General features: G+C 36.7%; 1 protein-coding gene and 1 pseudogene across 2 annotated transcripts in view; one reads left to right on the top strand and one right to left on the bottom strand.

Annotated features, from left to right (window-relative positions):
• The window catches only part of ACBD6 (acyl-CoA binding domain containing 6), a 206533-nt gene that overhangs the window by 66912 nt on the left and 112108 nt on the right, over nucleotides 1-27513 (top strand). For both annotated transcript variants that reach the window (XM_008066240.1, XM_008066241.1), the window contains exons 4-5: nucleotides 7657-7739; nucleotides 26014-26119. In XM_008066240.1, coding sequence (XP_008064431.1) covers nucleotides 7657-7739; nucleotides 26014-26119 — 189 coding nt within the window. The remainder of the gene's footprint in view (nucleotides 1-7656; nucleotides 7740-26013; nucleotides 26120-27513) is intronic.
• LOC110596394 lies at nucleotides 24346-25684 on the bottom strand (annotated as a pseudogene).

Genomic DNA, 27513 nt, shown 5'->3' on the forward strand with positions numbered 1-27513 from the left:
AAAAAAAAAAAAAAAAAAGATGATTGAATTTCTAGTTTCAGCCTCGACATGTAAAGAACCACAAATTGTTGCCAACAACAACAAAAATTAGACCCCACTGAAAATCAAACACTGTTCTTAGATTCATCAGAGACTTAAGGTACCAGTTTAAACTGCCATTCCCAAAACTGGAGATATGGGTAAATACAGAGAATCATAGCTAAGATAACAGAAGATGCTTGGGCTGTAAACTGGTAGAAACACTTAAATGGTAATTAATGAATTGTTGGAGGCTGAGTGTATACTAGCAGAATAAAAAAACTCTACCCAGTCTCAGGAGGGCCTTCCACTTTGGTAGGTTTTGCCTCCCACAGTCCCATGCTCTTATGGTGAATTTCATGTTTTCATGGTAAAGATCAGAGAACAGTCTTCTCTTGTGCTTTTGGGCTGGAGGAAGGAGAATATAGTTAACACTACTGAATTATATCCTTAGAAATAGTTAAGATGGTAAGTTGTTTTTGTTTTGCAACAATTTAAATTTTTAAAAAAGAAAGGAGCTATTAAGTTATGGAAAGATCTAGAAGAACCTTAAATGCATGCATTTTTCTAAGTGAAAGAAGCCAGTGTGAAAAGGCTATATACTGTATGATTCCAACTGTATGACATTCTGGAAGGGGTAAAACCATGGAGACAGTGAAAAGATCAGTGGTTGCTAGAAGTTTGGGTGAGCTGGCTGTGGGGCAAGAGAGGGATGAACAGGTGAAACACAGGGGATTTTTAAGGCAGTGAAACTATTCTGAATGATACTACAATGGTGGGTACATGTTATACATTTTGTCAGAACCCATAGAATGTACAACACAGAGTGAACCCTAATGTAAAATATGGACTTTAATTAATGACAGTGTATAATTAACTAATTATAAAGTCCCTAATGTAAACTATGGACTTTAATTAATAACAATAATATTGGCTCATCAATTGTAACAAATGTACCACACTAATGTAAGACATTAGTAATGGGGGAAATGGTTGGGGGAGTGTATGCCTGTGATGGGCTATAAGATAACTCTGTACTTTTCACTCATTTTTCTGTAAATCTAAAACTACTATGAAAAATGAAGACTACTGAGCCAGGCATGGTGACTTATGCCTGTAATCCCAGCATTTTGGAAGACTGAAGTGGGAGCATCACTTGAAGCTAAGAGTTTGAGACCAGCCTGGGCAACATAGACACTGTCTCTATAAAAAATCTAAAACTTAGTCAGGTATGGTGGTGTGCCTGTAGTCCTAGCAACTTGGGAGGTTGAGACAGGATGATCTCTTGAGCCCAGGAGTTCAAGGCTACACTTAGGCTGCAGTGAGCTATGATCATGCCACTACCTTCCTGCTTGGGTGCCACTGAGACACCATCTCAAAAAACAAAACAAAACAAACAGAAAAAAACCCTAAAAATCCAAATCAAAACAAAGAATACTGTTAATTAAATAAAAAAGAAAAATAACTGTACTCATCCCTTTTAGCAATACCATGTAACTCCTAATTACCAGTATGTATTTTCACAGCAAATAATTGCCAAGCGGGTCATAGATTTCTAAATTGTCTATTTTACATTGAGGGTTAATGAATGACACCAATAAAAACTTTGTTGTCTTATGAACAACCTTGTCTTTTTGTTACTTGTCTTGCCACATGAAATATATTAATCACCTTCCACCTTAATTAGAGTAGGCAAAGGACATATACATGTAAGTTCTCTAACTTTCTAAGCATACCCTCATCATAGGGCCTTTGCACGAACTGTTTCTTTTACCTGGAACAGTCTACTCCAGATTTCTGCAAGACTCACTTCTTTTATGTCTTATTCAAATGACCTTCTCAACAAGGCCCTCCCAACCATCTTATTTGAAATTGTAACCCTCTTTCTAGGCCCGTTTTTCCCCCTATAACACTCATCACCTTTTTTTTTTCTAATACTGGAAAACATTTATTTACTGCCTGTCTTCTTCAGTTATAACTTGATTTTGTATCCTGCAAGTTTGCTAAGTTTTTTAGTTCTAACGGTTTTGGTAGAATCTTTAGTGTTTTCGATATAAGATTGTGTTGTATATGAAAAAAGATAATTTTATCTATTCCTTTGCGATTTGGATACTTTTTATTTATTATTCTTGCCCTATTTCTCTGGCTAGGATGCCTTCTTGAATGGAAGTGATGAGAGTGAATATCCTTTCCTTGTTGCTGACCTTAGAGGGAAAGCTTTCAGTTTTACACCATTGAGTATGTTGTTACTTGTGGCCTTTGCTAATAGGGCCTCTATGATGTAGTGGTGGTTTTCTTCTATTTCTAGTTTATTGAGTGTTTTATCATGAAATGGTGTTGAATTTTGTCAAATGTGTTTTCTGTACCATTCAAGATGATCATATGGTTTTTGTCCTTCATTGTGTTAATATGGTGTATTATGTTGATTGATTTTTTTTTTTTTTGTATGTTGACCCATTCTTGCACTACAGGAATAAATCCCATTTGGTCATGTTATATAATCCTTTGGATGTGCTGTTGAACATAGTTTGTTAGTATTTCGTTGATTTTTTGCATCAATATTCATCATGGATACTGGTCTGTAGTTTTCTTGTAGTACTTTTATTTGGCTTTGGCATAAGAATAATGCTGGCCTCATAAACAAGTTTAGAAATGCTCTTTCCATGTTATATTTTTAAAGTTTGAGGAGGACTGGTGTTAATCCTTTTTTAAATGTTTGATAGAATTTTCTAGTGAAGCCATCTGGTCCTGGGCTTTTCATCGTTGGGAAGTTTTTGATTACTGGTTCAGTCGCTTTACTGGTTATGAATCTGTTCAGATTTTTTATTTTTTCATGATTCAGTCTTGGTTAGTTGTATGTTTCTAGAAATTTATTCATTTCTTCTAGGTTATCCAGCTTTTTGGCATATACTTGTTCATAGTTGTCTCTTAGGATCCTTTGTATTTCTGTGGCATCCGTTGTAATAGCTCCTTTTTTTATTTCTGAGTTTAGTTGACTCTTCTCTCTTTTTCATCAGTTAACCTAGAAAAGCTCATTTCTTTTAGTTGCTGAATGATACTCTATTTTATGGATGTACCATTTGTTTATCCATTCATCTGTTGAAGGACATACTGGATTTTAACCATTCTAATAGATGTGTAGTGGTTGCTCATTGTTGTTTTAATTTGCATTTCCCTAATGGCATGATGTTGAACATCTTTGCACTTGCTTGTTTGCCATCTTTGTATGGTGAGGTCTCTATTTAACTTTTTTCTTGTTTTTAATTAGGTAACTTGTTTTCTTATTGTTGAATTTTTTTTTTCAATTTACTTAGAGTTGTATATGGCTTTATTGATTTGAATCATCAAAGGTACAAAAGAAGATACATTTGTACGAGTTTAACAACATAAAAAGGAGAAATTGTTCTATAAAAACCTCCAATGGTATTGATGGCTTCAGGGCTTATTGTTGAATTTTAAGAGTTCTTTGAATATTTTAGATACCAGTTCTACACTAAATATGTGTTTTTCAAAATTCTTTTTTTTTAATTAATATTTTTTATTATGGTGTTGTGGGGTACAGTTAAGGGTTAGGTATACAAGTACGTTTCATTCAGGCACCCTATTGATGAGAGGTGCTTGCCCGTCCCCAGACAGAATTTACTGCCATTGATCCCGTCTCCCTCCTCCCCCATAGTTTCCCACCACTGTCAGTCATTTTCTTATAGTATTACATTGGATGTTGAAGGTCCATTATATGAGTGAGAACATGTGATACTCGGATCTTTGTTTTTGTGAGAGGTCACTCAGTATTATAGACTCTAGTTCCATCCAGGTTGCTGCGAAATTGATGATTTTGTTCCTTTTTATGGCTGCGTAGTATTCCATTGTGTATATGTACCACATTTTTAAAATTCAGTTCTCTTTTGATGGGCAGCATCGTTGTTTCCAGGTTCTTGCTATTGTGAACAATGCTGCGATAAACATACATGTGCAGGTATCTTTTTTATAGAGTGATTTGAGTTCTTCAGGGTATATTCCCAGTAGGGGGATTGTGGGGTCATATGGGAGGTTGATATTTAGAGCTTTTAGGAATCGCCACACCGCTTTCCACAGAGGTTGCACTAGTTTACACTCCCACCAACAGTGTAGAAGTGTTCCCTTTTCGCCACACCCTCTCCAGCAGCTGTTATTTTTTGAGTTGTTGATAATTGCCATTCTGACTGGAGTTAGGTGGTATCTCAGCGTGGTTTTGATTTGCATCTCCCTGATGATTAATGAGGTTGAGCATTTCTTCATGTTTTTGTTGGCTGCTCGGATGTCCTCTTTTGTGAAGTGTCTGTTCATATCTTTTGCCCATTTGATAATGGGGTTGTTTGTTTTTTTCTTTTCAGCACGTTTTAGTTCCTTGTAGATCCAGGATATTAAGCCTTTGTCAGATCTGGTGTTGGCAAATATTTTTTCCCAGTCTGTAGGCTGTCTCCCTGCTCTCTTGATGGTTTCTTTGGCCTTGCAGAAGCTTGTCAGTTTAATAAGTTCCCACTTGTCTATCTTCTCTCTTATGACCTGTGGGTTTCGGGTTTTGTAAAGGAATTGGATGCCAGTTCCAATTTCCATGAGGGTATTTCCTTCATATTTTAAGGTTCTTATGGTTTGAGGTTTTACATTTATGTCTCTGATCCATTTGGAGTTAACCTTTGTGCATGGTGATAGATAGGGGTCCTGTTTCAATCTTCTGCATGTGGTCACCCAGTTTTCCCAGCACCATTTACTGAATAGGCAATCAGGGGTATCCACATAGGAAAAGAGGAAGTCAAGTTATCTCTCTTTGCAGATGATATGATTGTGTATCTCGAAAACCCAAGAGAATCTGTCAAAAACCTCCTTACACTGACAAAGGCCTTTGGCAAAGTCTCAGGATACAAAATAAATGTATAAAAGACAATCGCATTTCTCTACACCAATAATAAACAAACAGAAACCCAAATAAAAAACACAATTCCATTCACAATAGTCACAAAAAAAATGAAATACCTTGGCATCTTCCTAACCAGAGACGTGAAAGACCTTTAGAATGAAAATTATAAAACACTGCTCAAAGAAATCAAAGGTGACACAAACAAGTGGAAAAATATCCCATGCTCATGAATTGGAAGAATCAACATTGTGAAGATGTCCATCTTACCTAAGGCAATCTGCAAATTCAATGCAATACCCATCAAATTACCAGCAACATTCTTCTCAGACCTAGAAAAGACAACACAGGAATTCATATGGAAACACAAACGTCCAAGAATAGCCAGAACAATCCTCAGCAAAAAAAACAAAGCAGGTGGTATCACATTACCAGACTTCAAACTTTACTATAAAACTACCAATCATCAAAACAGCTTGGTGTATTGGTATAGGAACAGGCATATAGATCAATGGAATAGAATTGAGATTCCAGAAGCAAAACCTCAATTTCTCAACCAACTCATTTTCGACAAGGCCTCCACCACCTACCACTGGGGAGAGGAGAACCTATTCAAAATTCTTTTCCCAGTTTGTGGCTTGCCATTCCATTGCCTGAACAATATCTGTCACAAAGCAGAAGTTTTAAATTTTAATAAAGACCGTCTAATCAATTTTTTTCTTGCACGGACCATGCTTTTGATTTTACATGTAAAAAATCATTGCCAAACCTAAGTTCACCTAGATGTTCTGCTGTGTTACTTTCTAGGAGTCATTTTTCTTTTAAGAAATTGCTTGACACCGTGTACTTGGTTCTATCGTTATTTTTTTTCCCCTTAATATCCAGTTGTCTCATTTTCAGTTTTGTTATTTATGTAGCATCTCTTGTGCACCAAGTATGTTTCAATTTTGTCCTACCAATGAAGCATATATTTGGAATATAATTGAATAAGTTATATAATTCAATAAGTTACATAATTATATAATTCAATTGATTATAATTGAATAAGTACTCCCTTTGATTATACAAGTTCCTTTAATTATGATGAGGTTGTGTCTTGATAAATCCATTGTAAGGCAAAAATATAAGTTGAAAATGCATTTCCTATCCTGATAAACCCATTGTAAAGTTGAAAAATTATACATTGAACCATTATAAGTTGGGGACCACCTGTACTTTTTTTTTTTAAACAGAGAAAAACATTCTGTATCTCAGAAATTCTTTACAGGATTTATTCTTTAAGAATGGTTCTCAGAGAACAGAAAGATCTGCAGTTTACCTAGGACTTCTTATTTGCTAGCATCATACTAATGTACTTTTATATACTTTATCATTAAGTCATGTTAATAGTTGTTTTTGACTTTGTAACTTTGATTTTATCATAAGTTGATGACTGACTTGATACATCTCAAAAGTTCCACCATTTTTTGAAACCTTAGTTCCCCCAGTGGTATTAGGAACCACTAGAATATGCTATCTTTAGGGTCTTTTTCCTCACCTTAATGGTCCACAAAACAAACTACAAAAAAAGCCAACAATGAAACAAAACTCCACTTAAAGTTTAGAAAAAATTGCATATGGAGATTGCCTGTATTTTTTTAAAAGTAAAACTAGTCTTTTTGCAGTTAAATTGAATAATAAAATAATTTAATTTTGATTTTAAAACATTTATGTTCAGAGTCAGAATTCTGAGTTTTGAAGGGTGTTCCTGGCCTAGAAAATGTCAGTATGTGGGCTTTTGCAGAAGTTACAGTTTCATCCTTTTAGACAATATTATTCAAATTCATTGCTTCCACATTGCAAGTTTTTTTTTTTTAAGTAATCTCATTTCTAAATTAATCGATCACTTGTGTTTTTCTTTGAGTCGGAGTCTCACTCTGTTGTCTAGGCTGGAGTGCAACAGCATGTTCACAGCCACTTGTAGCCTCTAACCTACTGGGCTCAGGTGATCCTTCCGCTTCAGCCTTCTAAGTAGCTGGAACCACAGGCATGTGCCACCATGCCCAGCTAATTTTTTTGATTTATTGTAGAGACAAGGTCTCACCATGTTGCTCAGGCTGGTCTCGAACCCCTGAGCTCAGGCAATCCTCTAGCCTCCGCCTCCCAAAGTGCTGGGATTACAGACTTGAGCCACCGCACCTAGCAACTCTTGTGTTTTTTGAGAACATAGAGGTCCAAGGCCTGTTGGATCCTTGAGCTTGGAAAGCGTTTCCATAGGAGTTTGCTGCTGCTTCTTTTTTTTTAAATTTTGTATTTAAGCCTCCTTTTTCATCTCTCTTCTACATTTTCTTCTTCCCTTTTTTCTACTTAATAATTCTTTATTATTAAATTTATAAATCTTGATATGATTTTGCTGGCCCATTCATATCTGTTATTTATATGTTATTTCCATTTTTAAACACGAATATCCATATTTTCCACATTGAGCATCATCTCATAGTCAGCTAGGAGAATTGCTTTTGGTGGCTTCAGAGGCTGATACTGGATTGCCCTTAAATTGCCAGTGGACATCTATTCTGCTACTGTGGTAACCTGAAAGTTCTATTGCCTTTCTATTACCACCTTACAGTTTTTACTACAGCTTGAAGAAATGGTTAAGCATAAAATCCTTAGTATTTCTTATCAAACTAATTTTGTGTAGCTGGTTTAAATCCACACTGCCTTAATCCATGTGTCTTTTTCCCACTTCCTTTCTCTCCTCACAGACACAAGAGAAGAAAGGAAAAGAAGCAAATACTGGTTTTGGTGGGCCAGTTGTTAGTTCTCTTTATCATGAAGAAACCATCAGGTAACTTCTTTTCTGATCTTTGATAATAGGAATACACACACATACACACAAACACACATATGTATATATACATGTGTATATGTGCTTTTGTATGTATCAGTATGTGTTATATATTTTTAATTCTGAAATCTTCAATTTGTGAAGCATTCTTAATATGAAACTGATTTGGTGGCATCTCTAGTAGGACAGTAAATAGCAGGAAAGAATTTTGTAGGTGTGTAAACTTTAAAATCAGTAAGTGTCTGAACCACTTCTAGATGATAAATGTCTGAGTAAGTGATAATACTCACTTTTTATCAGTGCCTGATAATAACTGTCTGAATCAGTGTCTTTCCCACACACAAGTAGTTGGCAGGGCAAGGTTTTTTGGGTTTTTTTTTTTTGTCACAAACTGAAAATCCAAGGCTGTGGATTTTTGTTTTTAATTTTTCTTAAAACATCATTATTTTAAATAATTGAATTTTCATAACTTATTTATTTTAAAGTCAATTTAATTTACTCTAAAGAGTCATTTTGGAGTATAAAATGGTACAGTCACTATGGAAAACAGTGGGAAATTAAAAATAAAATTGCCATATGATTCATCAGTTCCCTTCTGGGTATATATCCAAAAAAAAAATTGACCGCAGGATCTCAAAGACATTTGCACATTCGTGTCCATAGCAGCACTATTTACAGTAGCCAAGAGATGAAAGCATTGTTGACAGATGAATGGATAGACAAAATGTGGTGTATACAAAGGGCCATTATACAGCCTTAAAAACAAGGAGGTGGGGCATGGTGGCTCAGCCTGTAATCCCAGCACTTTGGGAGGCTGAGGTGAAAGGATTGCCTAAGCCTGGGGGTTCGAGACCAGCCGGGCAACTTGGTGAGATTTCATCTCTACAATAAGTCACAGAAACTAGCTGGACGTGGTGGTGCACGTCTTTAGTTCCAGCTACTTGGAAGGCTGAGGCGGAAGGATCGCCTGAGCACAGCAGATCAAGGCTGCGGTGGCCATGAGCGTGCCACTGCACTCCAGCCTGGTTGACAGAATGAGACTCCAACTCAAAAAAAAGAAGGAAATTTTGACACATACTATAACATGTATGAACCTTGAGGACATTATGCTAAATGAAATAAGCTAGTCACCAAAAGACACATACGGTGTGATTATATGAGTTATCTAGAGTAGTCAAATTCATTGAGACAGAAAGTAAAATAGTGGTTGCCAAGAGCTGTGGGGATGAGGGAAATGGAAAATTGTTTAATAGGAACAGAATTTCAGTTTTGCAAGATGGAGAAGTTATGGAAATCTCATAGCGATGTAAATATACTTAACACTACTGAACTGTACACTTGAAATGGCCAAGTTGACATATTTTATATGTTTTTTTGCCACATTGAAAATTGTTTAAAGATTATTTTGTGTTACTTAACAAAACTCTTAAATTTTATGTTATGAGCCGGGCTGGGTGGCTCAGCCTGTAATCCCGTGCCTTTGGGAGGCTGAGGTGAGTGGATTGCCTGAGCCTGCGGGTTTGAGACCCGCCTGGGCAACTTGGCGAGACCTCATCTCTACAATAAATCAAAAAATCAGCCAGGTGTGGTAGCTCATGCCTGTAATTCCAGCTACTTGGAAGGCTGAGGCGGAAGGATCACCGGAGCCCAGCAGGTCGAGGCTGCGGTGGCCGGGAGCAGCCACTGCACTCCAGTCTGGGCGACAGAGTGAGACTCCAACTCAAAAAACTAACAAACAAAAATTTTATGTTATGCATAAAATTTATTGGATAATCTTTTTCTTTCAGCATTGTGTGTGTACAAATCAGCCAAAAGGAGTCTATGCTGCTTTAAAGAGTCATGTGATACATTCTTCTAAGATCATTACTTTACAAACTAAACAAAAATAGGAATCTTTGATCTTCTTTACTCTTTGAATTATCTGAGGGTTGCTTTACTTATTCATTAACATGAAATAAATGGAAAACTGGGTTCACGTAAATTTTTTGAAGGGAAATACCTATCCTCATAGAATGAAGAGAAAATTGTACCAACAATTTATCCTTCACTCTTGCAGAAAAGAATTCACTACCATTATTTACCACATAAGGAAATAGCAACATGTACTCTTAGGTAGTGTTATAAGAGGAAAGTTATTGGTACCTCTATGAATCAAACCTCGAAATGCTCATAGCATCCATTTATTGACCAGGAAGTCAGTTAAGGCTGTAGGACCTGTCTGGAATCTTATTTGCACGGCAAGCACACCATTAAATGTTTATGTGGGATGGGATGAGGAAAAGCTAGTGGAGATTTGAGGATAATAAAGATATTCCTTAAGACTGCCACTGGCCTGGAGTACATCTGTCACTTCAATCCCTGTGGTGGACTCTGAAAAATCTGAGGAGGCCATAAAAATTTTGAGGAAGCATAGTTTAAAAAACATTTTCAGCATTTAGCCCTTCCCTCAATGCTTGTATATTCAGAAAGTGTTCAGGGGTTCTTTATTTGTATATTATGTCTTCAGGGTCTTCTAAAAAATGGCATTTTAGAACCTTATCTCTACTAATCAAAATTCATTCATTCATTTATTTGAGTTGGAGTCTCACTCTGTCACCCAGACTGGAGTGCAGTGGCCACACCCGGCCACCACAGCCTCGACCTACTAGGCTCCGGCAATCCTTCCACCTCAGCCTTCAAAGTAGCTGGAACTACAGGTGCGTGCTACCACGCCCGGCTTTTTTTTTGATGTATTGTAGAGATGAGGTCTCGCCAATTTGCCCAGGCGGGTCTCGAACCCGCGGGCTCAGGCAATCCACTCACCTCAGCCTCCCAAAGGTGTGGGATTACAGGCTGAGCCACCGACCCCGGCTATCAAGATTTATTAAATGTTCAAGTCAAGCCAGGAAACATTTAGAGTCATTTTTCTAGGTAATAGGAGGGGGAGGTAGTCATTTCTTACTTGTTTTCCCATAGTCCTTTGTTTATACTTTTGTTTATAGCATTTATCACATTATGCTATATTGAGTTATACTTTTTTAAAAACTTTATCATCTCCACTAAACTTTTAGTTTTTAAGGGCAAGGATCATTTTCTGTCCATCTCTCTATACTCTCACTGTCTGAGGAAGATCCCCAAACTTAGTAGGTATCCAGCGAACATGCTTAGAACTTACGAAGTATCCACAGTTTCTTCCCTCAAAGAGCTTCTTTTAGTGACTGTTGCTAATGTAAAATTAGCCCAGTGGCGTTATCATGAAACAGAGCCACTTGTTTGGTTTTCCTGTGAGATGTCCATCCTCATCTCTTTCCCTTAAGCAATTGAAAAAAAATGTACGGGCTATTTTTCTTTCTTAGATAAATAAATTTAGATAGTTTCTTGATTTTGCTTTTAAAAAAATTGCTAAGCTTGTTTCTAGTAATATCAATCACTTATCTATAAATAATAATGATCTTTATTTTGTATGCCATTTTCCTTAAGAGTTCCCAGACTCTAGTATTTTTCAAAGTGACATGCTGAATATAGTTCCTTTTGGAATGTCTGGTGACATGACTGATCACAGTAGCCCTGTAGAACATGAAGCAAATCAAACCATAGAACATGAAGTGAGAGCAGAAATCCTGAGATAGAGCTAAATGTATTGGAAGAGTAAATCTTTCTTTCCTCATCCCTTACCCAATTGCTAAAGAAGTGATTTTTAATTTAAATCAATATTTACACTTTTGGCCATGAGAAACAATGACAGAGTACTCTAGTTTATTTTCATAAAGTAGAGATTTTAATTCAGCTCAACTCACATTTATTATGAATCTACAATGAGACAAACATTGTGAATATTTGTGCTTCACTTTTGAATACGTTTTTAATACTTTTGGTGTTTATATAAAATATGTTTAATAATTATTTTTAATTGGGTAAAATATGAACCTTTATTATGGCAGAACTGGTTAGATTTGGCCTTTTTTCATTGTCATTTAAGTATTGATCTTATGATACTATCTAAATCTTCACCTTCTGAACATATTGTTAAGATATGAAACAGTAAGAAATATGAATGTGAGGAACACTGGAAAGCCTTTTAACTATTACAAACACAGTAATATTGTTATTACTATAGCAAATCAGAAATTATAGCAACTAGTCATATTCTTATATTGGGATAATTCATTTTATAGTGTTACAGAATTCCATTATAATAAATTAGATCATAATGAAAATTTTTGTGTACTGAAATGTTGTATTATTTCAGTGAAGACCTGATGTAGTTTTTATGATTTCTTAAGTATCAGTCTGTAATCCCGCGCCTTTGGGAGACTGAGGTGAGTGGATTGCCTGAGCCTGCGGGTTCGAGACCTGCCTGGGCAATGTAGACCCCATCTCTACAATAAAATAAAAAAATCAGCTGGGTGTGGTAGCGCATGCCTGTAATTCCGGCTATTCGGAAGGCTGAGGCAGAAGGGTCGCTGGAGCCCAGCAGGCGAGGCTGCAGTGGCTGGGAGCGGCTACTGCACTCTAGTCTGGGTGACCGAGTGAGACTCCAACTCAAAAAAAAAAAAAAATCAATTTTTTTCCATAGGTGTAAAGATCAGGCAAAGTGATATGTAATAGATCCATGGCTTGGGTCTCAAGTTTGTGGCAGCTTTCTGACTAATGTGTGTTGTAGATGATGCGTTAAGGGCCCCGTTTTAGTTTTAAGGTAAATGTTCCTGAGCCAGGGGCCACTGGAGCCAATTCTGAACTTGCTTTCTGCCTTTTTGGTTCTGACCTTTATTTCTACTCTGTCATAGAAAGTGACAGAATAATGTCCCAGGTACAAATCTATGTGTTAATATCACAGAGGCTTGACACCAATTTCTCATTCTGAAACTAGTTAATTGTTCTGTAATATAATTGAGGTGGTATAGTGTGAGTCTGATTAAGCACAAAAAATTACAGAGCCAGATTGCTGGCATTAGAATGCTGGATTCATTACTTAATGGCTGTGTGACCTTGGGCAAGTTACTTACCTGTAAAATGGGGATGATTATAGTAAGTGTCTTACATGGTACTTGTATGGATTATATGAATGCATACACAAATACATACTAGAACAGTATCTAGCACAAAATAAGTTGCTATGTAACTGTTAGCTTTTGTTAGTATTGTTATTTAGCAAAAGGAGACTAAGAACAAAGGGCTGATGCTGGGAGCTAAAACCATGTCATAGAATTAGGTACAAGTTGTTTGCTTTTGCAGAAGAAGAGAATCAATGCTGTTAGATCTGTGTTTACAACTACAGAAATAAGACAGTAACAAATCATGCAACCCACCTATAGTTACCTCTAGTTTTGAGATCAACTGTGTTTTTCATTTATACTGCAGATGGACAGAAACAACACTGGTTAACAGGCATAAGGCTTTGCAGAGTCAATGGCTGTGCACTACATAAATAAGAAATTGCTTTTGGTGACTTATAGATCAGACTTCTAAATCAAACATTTTGCTTTGAAGGTTTGATCTAGAAGTTCACATATAAATTGAGAAATTAGAACAAGAATTAAAAATACAATAAATGAAGGATGAACAGTATCTGCCCCACCCTGCAATAAGATTTGGTCTTCCCTGTTATATTTTGTAGTTTGATGCCATGTAATCTATCAGAATTTTATTAATTCCACTTACGCAGGCAACCATCTGGACCTTCTCTAAGCAAGACCAGACCTAGTATACAACTGAAATGATTGATGGGCTCTGGAATTGATTAGTTGTTCTGTGAGACAAATGAAGTGTTTTGGCAGAAAATACCAGAGGTCGCTGCTTGTGGTCAGACACAAAAGCCTGTAGAATTTCAAAGAGGTTTCATCATTGACTTATAAAGTTTCAATTTTTAAATAACAGTGGATTTTGAAAATATTTTAAAAATATCTATTTATTGACTTGCTCTCTAATCCTGGTTATAAAATGGAAGAATATAAGTATTAAAAAACTAGGATGAAAGTGATTGTTTTATGCTTTAACTTTTGTATTCTTGGTGGAAATATGAACCAGAATGAAAGTAGCATAACAGCCTGTCACACATAAATTGTACTCCACAATTTTCCTGAAAGAGATAAGATTGGAGAAAAAGCTGCAACATATATGGTATATTATAAAATCAGATGGTATAAAATTCCATTTAGTTACTTATTCAAAGCTTTACATTGTTAGATAGCTATCTGTTTTAAACAAATTTAAAGACTTTGAAGCTTCAAGAGTATGTACTTCAAGAGTATGCCCTCAGTACTAAAAAGCTTCCTTTCATCTGTTTAGCTGGTGGTAGTGTAATACTTTCCTATTTCTGTGTTGCCTGTGATCACTATTGTGTTAGCACTTTGGTGATAGGTGATAAATTGGATGACATATGTCTTGTTACATTCTGGTTATTCTTTGAGGACTACACAAGTGTGTATAGGCAAGTGGGCAATTCCCCCTTGAGAATCCGACTGCTCAGAATGAACTTGAGTTATGGATTTATTCAGCCTGTAAAACCTCAGCTGGCATAAATAATTGAGAAAGCAAAAGGTTTGTCTCTGGTGCATACCTCAGGGACTCATGGCTCCCTTCCTCCTCTCTACCTCCCTTTCTTATGAAAATGATCCCAGTTGCACTCCTAGATAATAACACACCAAGCAATTAAAAGCCATGGGTGGCTGGAGAGAGGAGAAAAGGTTTAGTTAATGAGCTTTTCCCCTTCCAGAGCCCATGAGAGCCTCAGGAATGACAAGGCGATTAAAGCAAAGAGATAATTATAGATTATGTGAAAATGGGTCCCATGGGACAAGTGGGTCTTGACATAAACAGTAACTGTTGTAAGAGTCTCCTGGCTCTCATATTCGCCCTTTTCTAACGTGCGTTATTTACCTCCTGTGTGCTCAGTGTCATGATGCCAACCAAGCATTATAGGCATATCCAGCCCTTTCTGAACAAGGGGTCATTCATCAATTAAACCCATCATCTTCTCTTCCTCTCTCTTTTTTCTTCCCTCTCCCCTTTGCACAGTTTGTTCTCTCCTGTCTACTACTTCTTTTTTTTCTCTTTCCTCTATCCTTACCAGTATGTAGTACCTGTGAAATGCCAGGCGCTTAGACTTGTTCACAAAAGTTGGTGTGTGAATATATGTGTGCATGTGTAAAGTTACATATAATGGTATAACCATTACTATAATAAGAGATGGTATATGTATTACAAATAATGTGAACAGGGCCCCTCACCATCTCATCTGATGCCAGTTTTCACCTAACCTCCTTGTTCACTCTGCTTCAACACCATTGGCTTATTTTTAGTTTCTTTAAGGTCTAATTAATATTTATTGAATTGATTGACAGTGTTAGGTAAGGGTATGAGAAATGACTTCCAACTTATAACATATACAAAATACTTAAGATAATAATGATGGTAACAGTTATTGACCACTTGTTATATGCATGTAACCATACTATTTTATATGTTATTTCACTTAATTTTTAGAATGACTCTTAAATGTAGACATTATTAATATCCCTGCTTTACAGATGAGGAAACTGAGATTCAGAGAGGTTAGGTTACTTACCCAAGGTCACATGGTTAGTAACTGTGCTCTTAATTACTATGCCACATTGAAATGTTTGAGGAATCATTATAATCTCTAATTAATGAAATTGAATCTAACAGTTGTTACTGTTTAATATACTGAAATATTTTCAGTTAAAATTCTTAAATTCCTTTTCCATTTAGTGTTTGTAAAAATGTGCTTCACTGGTACAATTAGAGACTCTAGTCTTTTATCAGTATACTGATATTTCCATTGGATTAATTGTCTTATTGATTTTGGACTTACCTTAATGGTTGAGAACATAACTCAGCTCTATAGAGCCTTTTAGCAAAAGGGGCCTGTAGCTTTTTCTGATATAGCCGCTGATTTCTAGGGATTGATCAGAACTGAACTATATTTTATCTTATAGGCATTTAAATTATCAGACATTTTCTTTCTTTCTTTTTTTTTTTTTTTTGAGTTGGAATCTCACTCTGTCGCCCAGACTGGAGTGCAGTGGCCGCTCCCGGCCACCGCAGCCTCGCCTGCTGGGCTCCAGCGATCCTTTCCGCCTCAGCCTTCCGAGTAGCCGGAATTACAGGCACGTGCTACCATGCCCGGCTGATTTTTTGATTTATTGTAGAGATGACGTCTTGCAAGTTGCCCAGGCGGGTCTCGAACCCGCGGGCTCAGGCAATCCACTCACCTCAGCTTCCCAAAGTGTGGGATTATAGGCTGAACCACTGAGCCCAGCTAGTATCAGACATTTTCAATCAACTTTAAAGTTAAACAGGTTTTAAGAGGTGAAGATGCATTTTTAGTAAATGGTGTCTTTATAAGTCATGGTTAAATAACACTTCCAGTATATCTAATTATCTTTAAAAAGTATCTGAAAAAATCAGAGGATCAGTAAGGACATTTAACTCTCATTACACATGGTACCCTATGGAAATGATTGTCAATGCTATGGAAGAGAACCCAATAGAATGTCATGAAAGTCTAGAAGATCCTATTATTATAGACAAACTTGTGAAAGTCATCATTCCAAAAGCAGTCACTTCCTGCTAGAGAAAACTATGTCCAGATGTTGTGCATGACATCACAGGATTTATGACAGAGCCAATCAGGGAAATCATAGAGATTGGTTATGGCAAAAAAAGGTAAGGTGGGGACTTTAAGATAGGGATCTTGAAGAAATTCAAGAGCTAATAGACACCACACCAGAAAGGAGTTAACAATACAATTTGATGGCGGTAAGTGCCTCTGAACCAGTGCCAGATGGTGAGGAAAAAGACATAGAAGAAGCAGTGCCAGAAAACAAATTGGCATTAGACAATCAGGCAGAAGGGTTTTGTTTACTCAAGATGCTTTGGAATTCTTTTACTACATGGACCCTTCTATGATATGGGCGCTGAGGCTAAGCAAATGGTAGAAGGATTGGTACTGTATAGAAACAACTTTAAAGAAATGAAAAAACAAAAATGTAAGAAAGAAATTATTATGTATTTCCATAAAGTTACACCAAGTGCACCTACCTCTCCTGCCTCTTCTGCCTCTGCCACCCCTGAGACAGCAGGGCCAACCCCTCTTCTTCCTTTTCTTCCTGAGCCTGTTCACATATATACAACCTACTGTATGTAACACATATAACATACAAAATGTGTGTTAATCAACTGTTTATGTTATCAGTAAAGCTTCAGATCAACAGTAGGCTATTAGTAGTTAAGTTTTTTGGGAGTCAGAAGTTATACATGGATTTTCGACTGTGCTGGGGTTTGGCATTCCTAAACTTGCAACCTGTGTTGTTCAAGGCCAGCTGTATATGAATTCCTTTATTTACTAGTCCATTTGGTACTGTGTATTTCAAACCTTTGACTCCAGGATACCATTAGTTTTAAGAATACCATTTTATATATATACCATTAAGGAAAAAATGCCATCAATTAATTGTAAGATACTGCAGATTATAAGATCCTTAAATGTTAAAATACGAAAAAATTTATATTTTAGAATCAATGAAATATAAGTTAATAAATAGTTTCCAAATGTCTATTTGTCATCTAGTCTTCAAGAATCATTTTAAGAACAATTCAACACACAAACGCTTTTTCAAGGATTTGATATGAATGCTAGACTTCTTGAACATGGTTATTGCCCAAGCGGTATTTTGCCTCTTCCAGGGCTTACAACCAAGGTATTTCAGAAAGGAGGTACTATTTGCAAGATTTTACCTGAGGTTTATAGTATAGACCCTCATTTATGGTCTTTGGCAAGATTGAGTTGAAAACAGTGTCCTACAAGGTAAAATTAACACCTACAATTTTAATTAGATATTAATTAGAAGTGGTGGGGGCTTTTAGTGTTCTAAATATAGCACCCATGACTATAATTCTTGAGTTACGAATTGACTTCACCTATTTCGGATCTTCTAAACCAGTTTCACTGAAAACCTTTGAGTAAAAACAGATTCATTCAGAGAGAGAAGCAGCTGTAAGTAAAATTAAAATATGTCTGTATAATTTTTTTATATTTCTAAATTAAAACATACTTTTTAAAATACAGAGAGAATCTTAATTTCTATGTAGATATTTAATCTCAAATTCTAAAATATTGATGTGGCCGAGTGCAGTGGCTCATAACTGTAATCCCAGCACTTTGGGAGGTTGAGATGGAAGAGTTGCTTAAGCCCAGAAATTTGAAACCAGCCTGGGCAACACAGTGAGACCTTGTCTCTACAAAAATTACAAAAAGTTGCTGGGCATGGTGGCCCAACCCAGGAGGTTGAGGCTTGCAATGAGCTGTATTCTTGCCACTGTACTCAGGATTGGGTGACAGAGTAAGACCCTGTCTCAAAAAAAGAAAACAGTGCTTTAATCATATCAAAGATTACATAAAGGTCGCATGTATAAAACAAATATTAAACATGAAAGATGATATTCAAAAGAACATTCAACTTTGAGCTTTGTATTTGGCATATATAGAATGTTGAAAATCATAGTTGAGATCAATGAGATGACAACATTATTTCCCGACATTATATTTGGACAGAATTCATTCCTTTAACTTTCAGATTGACAGCTTCTGGCCATGCATCCGACAAGTAAATTAGGAACTTAAATTCCTAGTATTCACCAGCAGTACAACTGAGTTTTGAAAGATAGTATGTGATACAGGCTATTATCGGAAAAGACTAGCTCCTTAGGAACTTCAGCGTGGCATTTTTTGGTGAATTTACCATCAATCAGAGTTCATTCTTTAACCTCAAAGATCTAGAAAAAAGACCCATAGATGAACAGACCCTTAGAGACAGAGTAGCAATAATAAAGCTGAAACGGAGTTGTAAACTAAAATGCTTATTTGCTTATGAAAGGGACTGTGACTTTGTTAGTGATTCAAGTGACTTTCTGAGTATTGAAGAGTCCAGAAAGACAGATTAATAGTTAAATGATCATTGTGAACATAAAAATAGAGCCAGGGAAAGTGAATCATTTTGAGGATTGCTTTAGCCAAGGTCCTAATGAGGCCTCATGGACAAGCTATCTCTCACCAGAGGAATAGCTCAGAATGCTTTTTTGCCCTAGATTGTTTCTTTTGGTCATTGTTCAAGACAGGCTTCTCTTACTTTTTTTCCCATATGGTTCATTCCTACCGTTAAGTTGTCTTTGTGTTTTGCTTTCATTTTTTAGATATATCTGAATCAAGAAGCTGTCTGGTATCTAGGAAGCATTCTTTTCTTCTCTCGCTAGGCACTTATCTGGTGTGTTGAAGAGGGCAATCCTATTTTCCTTTACTCCAAATTTTGGAGGGTGGATGACTGTTTTGTTCCCCAATGGACTTACTTCCATTAAAAGCTGTGTGCCCAGGCTCTGTGTGACCCACTGTCCTGCCCTCTCTCCAGCATCGTTTCCGGCACCTACCCTCCCTAGTTGTTGGCAGTTCCCTTAGACACCTTTTCGATCGTGCCTTTTCTTCCTGTTCTTCTGCATCCTCTAAATGGCACAGTGGGGTTAATACCTTCTTTTGAATGTCCTTGTTGAAGTAGCTCACTTCTTGCTCTTGGCCTCTACTTTATAGAATATTGTTGTCCCTAAGATAATTTTGGAATATATTCATATTTATATTTTGAGTTAGGGGTTTCACTGTTGTCCAGGCTGGAGTGCAGTGGCATGCTCACAGATCACTGCAGCCTTGACCTTCTGGGCTCAGGCGATCCTCCCACCTCAGCCTTCTAAGTGACTAAGGACCACAGGAGCACATCACTACCTCTGACTAATTTTTTTGATTTTTTTTGTAGTGACAGGTCTCTTTATGTTGCTCAGGCTGGTCTCGAACTTGTGGGCTCAAGCAGTCCTCCCACCTCAGCCTCCCAAGGTGCTGGGATTACTGGCATTAGCCACCACGTCCATCTGTCTTGTATTTAATATAACATAGACAGTTTTTAAAAAAATTAAATGTTTAAATAATTGCAAAGGATAAAATTTCTGGTATTTTGAAAATAATGGCATTTAAAAAATAAACAGATTACTCTTATATATGTCCAGTGTCCAGTGAAATCTAAATATTGTAATGATAATTCATTTTTAAAAAATATATAATTATGTTATCACTGAGGGAAACTGGGCAAAGATCACACAGGATCTCTGTATTATTTCTTACAAGTGCATGTGGATCTTCAGTTATCTCAAAATGAAAAGTTTAATTAAATAAGATTCTGATCTTGATTAAAAAGTACATTAATAAGTTTTTTTTTTTTTGAGTTGAAGTCTCACTCTGTCGTCCAGACTGGAGTGCAGTGGCACACTCCTGGCCACTGCAGCTTCGACCTGCTGGGTTCCGGCAGTCCTTCTGCCTCAGTCTTCCAAGTAACCAGAACTACAGGCACACGCTACCATGCCCAGTAACTTTTGATTTATTGTAGAGACGAGGTCTCTACAAGTTGCCAAGTTGCCTGGGCGGGTCTCGAACCCGTGGCTCAGGCAGTCCACTCTCTTTGGCCTCCCCAAGAGCTGGGATTACAGAGTGAGCCACTAAGCCCAGCCTAATAAGTTTTTAAACAGAACTTTTATATCATTTTTCTCACATCTGCATAATTTCATTTTATTTTATTTTTTCTCCCCTCCCCCACCCCAATCCATAATTTCATTTCAAAGTAATATATTTCTGTGTAGTCGTATCACACTGTTCTTTCCAACAAAAATATGTATATAAATTGAAATTTAAAAAAAATTTTCTGTGACCCAGAAGTTTATTTTTTTTCTCATTTGAATTCTCCCTCCTTAGTTCTATATAGTTGATCAAAACAACATACATTATAAGTTTTGTTAAATAGTTGTTAAACATAAGTAAAAATTGGTTGGAAATGTGTCCCTTAAATAAGATAGATGGGACTTTAAAAAATATTTAACAGATGAATATTAACTTTTATTAGAATGAGACACAGCATCGTCTGTTTATTTCAGTTACAGGAGGCTTCTCAACACTAATAGTCAGCATATTTGCCCTTTACTTGGTACCATGGAGGATTTTATTTCTTGTGACATCCGACCTAGGGCTGGTTTTTCTCAAACATTTTCTAGTATATTAAAGAGAGTACTTTTAAGCAAAAGAGTGAAAGATTTGATCAGTCATTTGCCAAATCTACTAAGTCTTCCGGTTATACTTCTAGAATAAGGAGAGAGGTGTATGCCTCTCCTTTACAAACTAGTAGAAGGGTGTTTGTGCAGAAGGAACATGGAAAAGGACAATGGTGATGAAATGTTTACCAGAGGAGCCTTGTCAGGTGGATCCATTTAGTAAAGAATCCATTTATTTAGAAGTTGAAGAGCTGAAAATTGATTCACTTAAAATTATCCATACCTGCATATCCTGATCCCACAGATATACATTCCTTAGATTGAGGAATTAATGGCATTTGTTTGTTTCTTTGTAGATACTGTCTTATTTTCTTTGGATTTTCATTCATCTACTAAATATTTATTGTCTGTTTTCTAGAATACTGTGTTTTATGTCTTATTTCCAGTTGATTGGTAAATACATGGTTTGATTTGGATATTTGGTGAATGTACTTGTTAAATAGATTTCCAAGCTAGTTCCATAAATGTATTTTTTTATTCTGTCAAGTAGATGAAATAGTAATTAAATGAACTCTTTGTGCCTTGCCATGAAATCTAACTATTTGAAGTGTTATTTTGATAGAAAAATGCAATCTGTGTAGAAAATAGTGCAGATAACATTTTTACAGATGGGCAAGGATCTATTCTTCCTGTGATTGGATGAAAGATAGCCATACTTAAACACTAGCTCTCTTTTCCATAGGGATGTGTTCTTATATTTCAAACTAATTTCAAAGAAAACTAATGATTTTTCCTTCAGATAAAAAATGTGTTTTCTGTCAATTTCAGACGAATTTGGAGTACTCTAAAGAGAGACTTGCTGTCTTGTGCTTAGGATAATGTGATACATCCTTTAGAGCAGGATCAAAAATGTAACTCATAGTTATTCATAGAGAATGAATATGATAATTTTTAAGCTCACATTCAACAAATGAAAGCAGAAAGCTAAGGAAGATAAAGTTAAGAAAATGTGGGCGAACACATTTAATAAGCCTCTACTAGATTTCATAATAGTTGAATTCATTTGTACATTGTTTTATTTCAGATCACCATAGAGGGAAAGATTGAATATGGAAAACTATATTGAGCTTTTAACAGAGAAATGTAGAGATAGAAAGAGAGTTAGATTTGTACATTGTACATAATTTTGTTAGGGAGCAGGAAAGGAGATGTGAAATGGTTTTGCTACAGATGATCTTCATTGTGGCCACTAGGTGGTGACATTGTATAAAGACAGCTTGGTTGTGGTAGGTAAGATAGTCAAAATTTGGTGTGGGGTGGTATCTATTTTAACAAGCCCAAGAATATCACTTAATTTTTAAAAATTACTCAACTTTCTAGAAAACTTATGTTAATTTTCTTGAACTTCTCTTTTTTATATTTAAGTTGTGTACCCTGCCCTGTAGGATTTTATAAATACCTCTATATCTAACATATTTAGTTACAATAAACCAATATGATAAATACGTATTTAGATGAGCCAAAGCTCCCTGCCCTCCAAAAAATTTACATACTGAAACAAAATAATTGGTATATAGATGATGTATCTAGGAAACATTTAAATATGTAAAGCATAGCTGGGTGTGGTAGCATGCGCCTGTAGTTCCAGCTATTTGGAGGACTTTAGGCAGAAGGATCTCCGAAGCCCAACAGGTCGAAGCTGGGGTGGCTGTGAGCATGCCACTGCACTCTAGCCTGGGCGACAGAGTGAGACTCCAACTCAAGGAAAAAAAAGAAAAAGAAAAAAATATATAAAGCGAAATAAAAATTCAGATATGTTTGTGCTGTGTTTACTCTTTTATTGCTTATGGCATGGGTATACATGCACACTTGGAAGTTGGCTTCAGGAAATGAGACTGCTCAGAAGGTCCTCTCATCTGTGATAATCTTTGCATATTATTGGATATGGGTAGCCCACATCCCGGTATCCTACTTTTTTTAGTCTATGCTCCACCAGCAACTCCCTATTATTTTTAAATTTAGAACAATTGACGAGTACTGTATTTTTTGTTATGACTCTAAAAGACAGTCTTTTCTCTAATGGCTGTGGTTGCTGCCTCTTTAATTAATGGATTTTCTGTTACTAGATTGATAGGAACATATGTCCCCATTACTTCTAAGTTGGAATACTGAATGCAATTTTTCATAGAAACAATATTTTTATGGTAGTTAAATATGGCTAAAGTGGTATTATATGCAGCCATAATTTTAAAAATCATACTTCTCTTTTACAGAGTTACTTGAAAAAACATTTCTTCTGCAAATCAAGTGACCATATATCCCTATTAAACATGATTTCTTGCTTAAAACCTACCTTATTTTCTCCAGCTGCTCTGTTCTCTTATAATCCTTTTTAGAGATTCTTAACATCCCAGCTGTACTGTTTGTGTCTTAAGAGTAAACTTTCTTGCTTTCTTTCTAGCTACCTATTATCAACAAAATCTTTCTTTCTAGCTACCTATTATCAACAAAATCTTGCCCAGTGCTTTGCATGTAGTAGGTGCTCAATAAAATGCACCAGATACTTAAGGAAGGTTTCAGGTGGTTGAGTGTTTTAAGGTAATTAGCTGTGACTGGAAATAACTTTTTATATGGCGTAGGGTGTTTAAGTTGACTTTTAAGGTAGAACTCCTATGGCCAGATGTTTTGATTTCTGATGAGTGGATGCTATGACCTTGCCGGTTCAGAACACACTAGTTTAATTATCAGAACTCAAAGTGCATTCTTTTATACTTGTCCATAAAATTCAGTCCACATATAGGGCAGTTACATTGTTAATATTCTAAATTACTGATCCTTTTGAGGATGTGATTAAAACCGTCCCCCTGCAAACTTACACATCCAGAAAAATGCACATTCATTGCAAAGATAATTCTGTATACTATTTTAGAAAGCCTGAAGATCTCATGGTAAGAATGTATTTATTTATTTAACTGAATACAGGGAACTTTATTTTTTATTTTTTAATTTAATTTAATTTAATTTAATTTTTTGAGTTGGAGTTTCACTCTGTTGCCCAGACTGGAGTGCAGTGGCCGCTCCTGGCCACTGCAGCCTTGACCTGCTGGGCTCTGGCGATCCTTCCACCTCAGCCTTCCAAGTAGCCGGAATTACAGGCATGCACTACTATGCCCGGCTGATTTTTTTTTTTTTTTTTTTTTTTGATTTATTGTAGAGTTGAGATCTCGCTGCCCACGCAGGTCTCAAACCCATGGGCTCAGGCAATCCACTCACCTCAGCCTCCCAAAGGCGCGGGATTACAGGCTGAGCCACCGAGCCCGGCTACAGGGAACTTTATTGATGGTACCTGATGAGGTGGGACTTCCTAGGTTTCCACCCACCCCTGATTCTTCAGGGAATCTGGCATGGACACTGTGAAGAGGGGCGATCCTTAGTGTGCTTGGGGACTGAGTATGACAGGAACTCCCAGTAGCTGAGGACTTCTCTCTTCCTTTCATGCTCTTGCTGGGGCTGGTGGTCCAGTCTCTTACTCCTTGGAGGCCATGTGAACCATGAGGTCCACCAGCCTGTTGCTGTAGCCAAATTCATTGTCATACTGAGAGATGAGCTTGACAAAGTGGTTGTTGAGGGCAATGCCAACCTCAGCATCGAAGATGGAAGAATGAGTGTCGCTATTAAAGTTGTAGGACACAGCCTGGTGCTTGGAGTAGCCCAGGATGCCCTTGAGAGGTCCCTTGGATGCCTGCTTCACCACCTTCTTGATGTCATCATATTTGGTGGGTTTCTTCAGATGACAGGCCAGATCCACGATGGACACATTGGTGGGAGAGACATGGAAGAACATGCTGGTGAGCTTCCTTTTCAACTCAGGAATGACCTTACCTGTGGCCTTGGCAGCACCGGTAGATGCAGGGATAATGTTCTGGAGGGCCTGTGACTTTGGCACCACAGTTTCCCAGGGGGGCTATATACAGTCTTCTGAGTGACAGTAATTGTGTGAATGGTGGTGATGAATTCCTCCACGATGCCAAAGTTGTCCTGGATGACTTTGACTGGGTGGGCTAAGCAGTTGGTGGTGCAGGAAGTGTTGCTGACAATTGTGAGGTTTTTCTGGTTCTCATGGATCATGCCCATCACAAATATGGGGGTGTCAACAGATGTGGTGGAGATAATGACCCTTTTGACTTCCCTGTGTAAGTGAGCCCCAGCCTTCTTCGAGGTATTGAGGACACAGGTGAATTTCACTATATAATCAGTGCCGGCATTGCCCCATTTAATTTTGGTGGGCTCTTACTCCTGGGAGATGGTGATGAGATTTCCACTGATGGCCTTGAACGGTACCTTGGAACTTGCCATGGGTGGAGTCATACTGAAACATGTAGACCGTGCAGTTGAGGTCACTGAAGGGGTTTTTGATGGTGATATCTGTTTTGCCAGACTTAAAAGCAGCCCTGGTCACCAGGCATCCAGTGTGGCCAAATAACTCACTCGGGCCTTCACTTTCTCCATGGTGCCTTGGCGCTGTGACTGGTACTGCACAAGAAATAGGGCTGTCTGTCGAATGGGAGGAGCAGAGAGAACTTCTTTAGATTTTGGGGTAGAGTATAGCTGATTATGCTGTCTACGGCAGCATAATAGAAAAAAAAAAAGTTAAGTGAGTTCTAGCTCTTACTCTACCTTTGATAAACATGGTACCATCTGGCAGATCATTTAGCTTCTATTTTTTTTTTTTTTCCTGTTTCTTTATCTGTAAAGTGAAGTTGTGGGTTTAAAGATTAAATGAATTAACACAGGCAATTACTTAGAATAGTGCTGGGTACTTAGTGTGCTTCCCAACTTTTGTTTCCAGTCTTTGGTTCTACCATCTCATAAAGGACTTCTGAACTTTCTTTCTTCTAATTAATTATCTTTCCTTTAATAAGATTACTTTCATATATATGTAGTTATGTAATATATGTATAATTTGTACTTGAATAACAGTTTATTCTGTTATGCTGTGAGGCAGTAGTAAGCTAAGAACCTTAGTCTTTTTGGAGGTTAGATGTATTATATTATTGAAAATCTATTACTATTCATGTAAATTTTTTTATAAAAGCAGATTCCATTAATGTGTATGTCAATAACAAATTATGTTAAAATTATGTAATTTTATGTATTATCCAGTAAGAAAAACACCTTTTTTTTTTAACTCTAGGGAAGAAGACAAAAATATATTTGATTACTGCAGGGAAAACAACATTGACCACATAACCAAAGCCATCAAATCGAAAAATGTGGATGTGAATGTGAAAGATGAAGAGGTATGAAAAACATGTCCTGTTAATTATATTATGCTTTTTTGTTGTGCCTAAACACCCATTCTTAAATAGTAGGCCAGTGAACTACAACTCAAAGTACAATACGGTTAAGAGCTTGTCAGAATTTCTAAATGAGATGGTGTCACCCACTTAAGATACTCTCTGCATCTATATCCCACATATTTTTTCCTCATTTTATAAGTTACTGCCTGAAACTTGTAGCAGTCAGATAACTTCCATTTGTTTATGATAAAGGGAGAGATTGTTAGTATGAAAAGTGAAATCTGTAGGTAATACCATAACCTTATCTATAAATAGGATTAATATCTTCTATCATTATACCTTATTGTTTGTTGCTTAGTAAATATATTTCTAAAAAGCTATCAAAATTTTGGCAAACTTAATAATTTAACTGCTGGGCTGCTAATTAAAGGGATCCTATAGTAAGTTATTTTCTAAAATACATTACTTCTTAATTCATTTGTTTTGTGAATAAAACTATTAATATAATGAGTTTAAGCTGTCCCCGAATTTTAGTTGTTAACAAAGGAGCAAACTTTACTAATTCACTTCTAACCATTTTTCTCATTCTTTGGTTATGCTGTGAAAGATTATTGAAATGGCCAAAAAGTGGTAGTAGTTAGAGAAAAGATAGTAAATAATCATAGATAGATAATCTGTAGAGCAAATATATACAGGTTAACACTTAATAATATCTAATTTTTGTGCAATAGCTTTCCTGTTGTATATTGTCAGTGGTATGTGGAATTGAAAATGTAAGACAATAATACTACAGTAAAAGGGTACTAGTAATACTGTTTGTTTTCAACTAAGTAGAAAGATGTGGCTAAAGAAAAGCAGAAGGCAAATTGTGAAAAGACAACACTAGGTCTTCTGATTCTAGTTAGGGGTTTTGGTTTTTTTGTTTGTTTTTGGTTTTTTTGCCTTTCAGAATCAGAATATGGGTGTAGCTCAGAGATATTACAGATTCAGTCCTAGACCAGTCACAATGAGAGTGACTCTCAATAAAGCAAGTCACATGAAATTTTAGGCTTCTCGGTGATGTGAAATTTATGTTTATGCTATACTTTGCCCTATTAAGTATACAGTAGCATTATGTATAAAAAGAACAATGTACATACCTTAATTTAAAACACTTTATTACTAAAAAAATCTGATGATCATCTGAACCTTCAGCAAGTTGCAGTCTTTTTGCCAGTAGAGGGTCTTGCTAACTGATCAGGATGGTAGTTGCTGAAAGCTGGAGTGTCTGTGGCAATGTCTTAAAATAAAACAACAGTAAAGTTGGCCGCATCGGCCGGGCTCAGTGGCTCAGCCTGTAATTCCGTGCCTTTGGGAGGCTGAGGTGAGTGGATTGCCTGAGCCCACGGGTTCGA

This window comes from Carlito syrichta, unplaced genomic scaffold (genome assembly GCF_000164805.1).
Source record: "Carlito syrichta isolate Samal-C Ts95f unplaced genomic scaffold, Tarsius_syrichta-2.0.1 Scaffold308869, whole genome shotgun sequence".
In the NCBI taxonomy this organism is placed as follows: Eukaryota; Metazoa; Chordata; class Mammalia; order Primates; family Tarsiidae; genus Carlito; species Carlito syrichta.